Consider the following 6,501-nt stretch of genomic DNA (forward strand, 5'->3'; position numbering starts at 1 on the left):
TATCAAGAGCTGTAATGAACCGGTAACTTCTAAGAACTATAAGGTTAAACTCTTTGGCACCATTTGACAGGAAAAAAAAAAAGAAGTACAGCTAGTAAGTAACTTATAGACATACAGTCACATGTATGTGGAATAATGCAGAACAAAACCTAACTGATAATCCCTGAAATTTCAAACTGTAGGAAGCCTGCACTGCAAGCAAAGTGGCAAACCCGGCCTTATTCTGCATAGCCCCGGATTCAGCAACTCAACCAAAAATTTAAACCTAACATTTTCATTAGTACAGAAGAGGAAAGAAACTGCAGTTGGTCTTTTTCTCTAGTGTTAGACTTCAACAACCCAACCACACGATTTAGAAATAATAATTTCTAAAATACTGGTTCATTGTAAGAATTCTCATGTATTCGGCCATAAAGATGTGGCTGAGAAAACTATTACTGTGGGGGGATGTGATCCTTCCTCATTGGGTCTACACCCACAGAGAGGAATCTGGAGAACTCCCAGAATTTTGTGAGGCCACAGCAGCATCCTTCATGGAAATCAAGAAAAGAAACTCCTTTCTTCTGCCTCCTCGCTGATATACAAGGCACAGCGATATCTCTTACAAATCAATACAGCTTAGAATTCCTTTTAACAAAATGCACATAAATACTTTGTGATGTTACAGCTTTTTTTTCCTTTCAGTCCAGATCAAGCATTTGAATCCCATTTCTGGAGAAGTAAAATACTAAATAAAGCCAGTAAAACAGAACAAACCTCTTTGTGTGGTTTTTTGTTGTTGTTGTTGTTGTTTTTTAATATAAATTAAAGGGGTAGGAATAGTTCCTCTATCAGCTCATATTTTGATTTTATTTCTAGTGTTGTGCTGCAGTACTGGGAGCACTCAGGTAGCACTGAATGGCTCTAGTATTCATCTGATTCATATGATTTCCAAGAAACTACATGTGCTTCCCCACTAGAAATAATTGGTCCCAACTGGTCAAGAATACGCGTTTCTCCAGTGACTCCATGCTAGTTTATGTTAAGTCAAGACACTGTCTACAAAATTCCAGAACTTCTTTCTGCAGTGCTACCTTTGGTGCATACATGTCATAAAGTGCCAGAATCACTGAGCCTGGCTGAGGTCTGTGGTCAGCTGGGTGAAAAAAATCATTACACTAACAAGTCATAACTTCTTATATTTGCTGGCAAGCAACATTACCAAGCACATAAGTGAAAACGTAAAGAACTACAACTTTATCTCTTAATGGCTGAAGAGATACAGCAGAGTTAACTGCTCTGCAAAGATATCATAGGAGTTAAGTTTGGCTTTAACTTCCCCTTCCAAAAGAGAAGCAACATCCCTATCTGATATATATGAAGACGATTTAATCTGCCAAAAAAAACTACTATTCATTACACTGTTTTTTAAAAGCATTGCTGCATCTGAACGTTCATTCCTTTATTCACCTCTATATTTCTTAATTTTTAAAGCAATCCAAAAGGTTATGCTCCATATGTTAAAGTTCTCTTTCTCTCAGTGGGCCCATAAAACTGAATGGGAATAGGCAGTGTCTACTGCAGTATTCTCTTTTGCCTAAGTCTTCCATGCAGCTACAAAAACAAATCTAAGAGCGGTGCTGTTTGAGCTTTTTATCATTACTTTTTTCAGCTGGCCAAATCTCACAAGTGTAATTCCATTCATCAAAAACAGCTTCTCCTGGAAAATCTTTGACACATTCAATCAACTTGTCACCTGTATGTTCCAACTACTGAAAATTATTGCATCTCTAACTCCGATTCTAACTTTTTCCTTTTTATCTTCAAGACTCAGCATTAAATTTGCTTTTTGAGGAAGAAAAAAACTGAGACAGTAAGAGAAAGGCCATACATTTAGGTGACACAATGTATTGCGTACTTCTCTGAGTCAAACCCAATGAATAAAACCAAGGGCGCCTGTGTTTCGTCCCAGCTAAGTACAGCTAACCAGCTATCAGGTCACAGCTTTCTGTAAGTGAGTTTAAAAAAATAACCTTCTTAACGAGTCTGAACAAGCATCACCTGAAATGTATTCATTCAGGGTGAGAGCAACATGTTTGCTTTTGGTACCCTGATGCACAGATGCAAGTGAGCAAATCCTCCCACCTACCACTTCACACGCACCACCTCCTCTATCCATCTTTTCTCACTTCTGTTTCCAATTGAGTTTCTTTTCATTGCAGTGAATACATACTTCTGTTGATCCTTTGGTCAGCTGGATTCATCTACTGGTACTTAGTCAAAGGAAAAGCTTCTTAAAAAAAAAAAAATCCAAATACAACTCTGTAAATCAATGTGTAGGAACAAAAGCCTTTGTAGATACAGTGGGTGTAAAAGTTTCTGCAGATCTTTAACTAATGAGAAAAAAAAAAGTTTGTGTCAACATTTTTTACACTTTTGGGAGTCTGTACTATAAAGCCAGTTATATAAACCACAAAAGTAGGAGTGAATTTACCACCAAGGTCAAAACTTATGTTGGTGTCATAAAACGATTCTTAAAAAGTCTATTAAATTTAGCTGGGAGTGTAGTTATTACATCTTGTGCATTAACAAGCAAAGCCCTCCCGGATGAGCAATCAGCACACAGCTAATCAGCACCAAGTCACTCAGCAGTCAGAGCTGGAGCTGAACTGAAGCATACGCAGCACATCTGCACATTTACAGCATGGGCTCCCCAGCTGTTATAAATTACTATCTTTACCAGTTGTCTCCTAAAAGCGTTGACTTAAAGAAAATGCAGTGAACAGTAGAGATGTTCACAGCAGGAATTGTCAACAGAAATAAATTCAACAGTGAAAGAGCTGTTGGAAATGTGCACACTCTAAAGGGTGAGCATCACAGACCTGTAACTGCTTGGGTCCTTTATAGGGACATTACTTTCACCTACACTCGGCAATACAGTCACAAGTTCTGCCAGCACGCGAACAGCACACTGCATTTATTCAAGTCTGTGCAACAGGCAACAAAATAGCATCATCTATTTCCAAGTGACTTGAAATAATAAATAAAGAAGCAAAGCATCGAACTGTGAGTCACTCTGAGTTACAACTCAGAACAGTATTGGAGAGTTGGTGGTTTCAATTGGTTATACACAAATCATTGGTAGGAGAGGAGATGTCAAGTCCCAAACTTTGTTTAGAAGAGGGGAAAGCTGCTTCATCTCACAGCACGCAATTCGCCAGCACCGTTCATTCAGCGCTGGGACACTCAGTTCATTCTGCCACCAGCAGAAAGGTGCACCGGCGAGCTCCATCGGTTTTGCCAGCACTGACATTTCCCAACCCACCGCACACAGCAGCATGCAATTGACAGCAGGGGAAGCCCAGCTTCCCCAGCTCGACCATAACGCCAAGAAGTATTTCCAAACAGAGAAAGGAAAAAAGAAAAAAAAAAAGAAAAAGAACCTCACATGTACTTTTAAACAGCCGGGTAGGGCTCGGAGCTGTTTCTGCCGGCCCTGCGATAGCAGTACGGCCGCGCCCAGGGGTCTCCCCGCGCCCCGCATCCCTCCCGCCGCCAGGTGCGCTGCCCGCGGGCCGTACTCACAGGGACACGGTGCGGTTGGGCAGCACGGCAGGCTGCAAAGTTTCCACCAAGTCGCCTCCGCTGCAGACCACTTTGATGCGCAGAGCCGGGCGGCCGGGCCCCTTGGCTCGCTCGGCGGCGCAGAGGCAACGGTCCACGATGAGGTCGGGGCAGTTCCTGCTGCCCCCGCACAGCCCCAGCACGGCGGCCACCAGGCAGAGGCGGCGGCACAGCCCACGCATGCTGAGCCAGCGAGCGAGCCCCGGCCGCCGCGCCGCGCATGGCACGCACCGATCCGCGCCGCTCCGCGGGCAGCGAGCTCCCCTCCACGCCTCCCGCGCCCACCCCGCCCCGCCCCGCCGCGCCTCTCGCTGCGGCCGGCTCCGCTCAGAGGGACCCCCCCCCCTTCCTCCTCCTCCTCCTGCGAGAAGCCGCCGCTCCTTTCCTGCCGCAGCCCGGACCTCCTCCCGCCGCCGCGTCCACCCGCAGCGATGCTGCACCCAGGAGTTGGGAAAGAGGTGAAAAATGCCGTGGGTTGGGACCCTGGCGGGGAAAATCCTCAGCTATCCTATTGGCTGTAAGCAAAACAGCGCACGCACCTAAGTGAGAAAGCTGGCTTTCCCATCACCAGTACTGACAGGCAAAGGTCACAGCACAGACCAAGAGGGAGCACAGGGCTCCAGCCAGCACCTTGCACTACCGTGCAACTTCCAAGTGACTGTCTGAACGCAGTGCGATCAGTGGTCAAAAGGTGTTCCATCATCCAGGTTAATAAGCTGCCTTCTTCATTTGCATCTGTATGCTGATGGCTCTCTGTGACTTTGGAGCTCCTCAGTAGTATTTCACGTAATGCAAATAGCAACTCTTAGCATGGATTTTCAGTGACAGAAGTAGGCTACCCAGTCTTCTTTCATGGTTCATTTTGTTTGTTTTGATGAAGGTCAACCCCCAACTTGGTAGGATGAGAGGTAATGGCTCCAATTGCACCAGGGATGCTCAAGTTGGATATTAGGAAGACTTCTCCAAGAGTGGTCAGGCACTGGCATAGTCTGCTCAGGAAGGTGGTGGAGTCACTGTCCCTGGAGGCATTCAAGGATAGACGTAGCACTGAGGGACTTGGTTTAGTGGGCACTATGGTTGGTAGGTGGATGGCTGGGCTAGATGATCTTAGAGCTTTTTTCCAACCTTAACAATTCTATGATAATCTGTTATTCTGTGATTATATGGTTCTATGAACAAATCCTTCAGCTTGGAACAGGAACTTCCATTTTTAATGGGCTTTTACAAAAAGAATGTATTCCTTGCCCTGTTTTGCTCAACAGGGCCTCACAATGCACATTTTCGGACCAGGATTTGGGCCAAAGTTAGCAATACTCTACTGTGGCTGCAAAGCTATTTTAAGAAAATACTGTTTTTAAAAAACAATATTATATTATTGTCCCTGGGGGAGGATTTGTCTTGAACGTTTACAATGCCTGTTATCACTGTGTTCCAATACCTAAGTGGAGCCTTTGGGCACTAAGTTTATTACTAAGTGATAGAAGGATTAGCACTCTTATGAAATTCCCGGCTAACAGAAACCTCCTTTTTCTGCACAGCTGTTGATTTAAAGAACCATTAATATTACAAACTCTGCTCTTTTATATTTGAAAGCAAAGTTGAGTAGGGCATACTGGCAGACAGCAAAACAGTGTTACATGAGACCACTCAGCACTCTGACGGTTACATTCTCGTCTTCCTTATCATAAAGGAAACCTATATAGCACTTCAATTTCTAAATGTGCTTTTTAACTTCAGAAAATTCTCTCACCTACACAGTTTTTAAGAGCACAATTGGAGAATCCCTCTCCGTTGAGATCTAGCATAGATCTCATTTGGTGTTAACCTTATTGAGCAATGGAATTTTACAGTCAAACTGAGCCTTAAGCACATGCTACCAGAATTTTAACATTTTTTTCCTAAATCACTGATCCTGAAAGTTTTTAAAGAATATTGTTTTATTAAAGAACAAGAAGAGTTACACTCACATTGAAGCCATCTATTGAATCCTGCATTAAAAATGAAAAAGGTGCTATTACTCCCAACATTAGAGATGAAAGATAAGGGAGAGATACTACCTCACTTTCCAATTCATTTCACCCTCTTATTCTCACTTTATGATAAAAACACTTCACCCCTCTGCCTGCCTCCCTCCCTTCCCCCCCCACTTCAGTTACCATTAAATATGAAAAAGTGTGATCATTTTAGGGTAGCACTGATAGTTTTGGTTGGGCTTTATCTTTAAGGACTTTTCCAACCTGAGGAATTCTATGATTCTGTGATTTACTAGCACAGATTATGTTCCTGTCCTGAGATCTCATTCCAAACAAAGGTCAGATTGAAAATAAAACCCAGGCACCAAAAATCTCACTGCTGCTTCAGGTGATACAGTGGCCAACACAGCAGAACTCATCTGCAGCTACTGGTGGCAACTGCCCAAGCTCCCAGGCTTCAGAAGGTGAAAAAACAGAATTATGACTTTGTGATGTATGCTAAAATTGAAGACACTGGAAGAGCTGAGGTGTCTGTGCAGTTAAATAGGCACTCTTTGAGGATTCTCTAATTTACAGTTGGCTTTTGGCCTTTCAGTGTCTCTGAAATCTCTATATTTGCACCACGCTATTGCACGTGTATTAAAAGAACACTTCTAAATACCACTTCTCGTGTTTTTCTCTCTGTCTTTGATCAGCACCCAGCATGTGATATGAGCTGGTCTCTGTTTGCTCACATAACCAACCAACACTTCTTCACAGTTAATCTTTTTTGCCTTAGTTGTTTGATTCAGTAGCAAGAAAGACAGTGACTTTCCTTTGTATTTTTATTTTTGTGTATCAAAAGTGTTGAGGATTTTTAATAGGTATATCTTGGTGTGCTGACACCACCATGCCCTTACAACAGTACTTGAGAAAGGAATTTCAG

The 6,501-nt window shown here is 43.2% G+C and overlaps 1 protein-coding gene across 1 annotated transcript in view; it reads right to left on the reverse strand.

Moving 5' to 3' along the window:
* The window catches only part of ADGRA1 (adhesion G protein-coupled receptor A1), a 241,001-nt gene extending 237,180 nt beyond the window's left edge, over window positions 1–3,821 (reverse strand). The window contains exon 1 of the mRNA XM_015867228.2: window positions 3,565–3,821. Within this exon, the coding sequence (XP_015722714.1) occupies window positions 3,565–3,785 (221 nt within the window). The 5' untranslated portion in view covers window positions 3,786–3,821. The remainder of the gene's footprint in view (window positions 1–3,564) is intronic.
* Window positions 3,822–6,501: the final 2,680 nt, after the last annotated feature.

The sequence above is a fragment of the Coturnix japonica genome, chromosome 6 (genome assembly GCF_001577835.2).
Source record: "Coturnix japonica isolate 7356 chromosome 6, Coturnix japonica 2.1, whole genome shotgun sequence".
In the NCBI taxonomy this organism is placed as follows: Eukaryota; Metazoa; Chordata; class Aves; order Galliformes; family Phasianidae; genus Coturnix; species Coturnix japonica.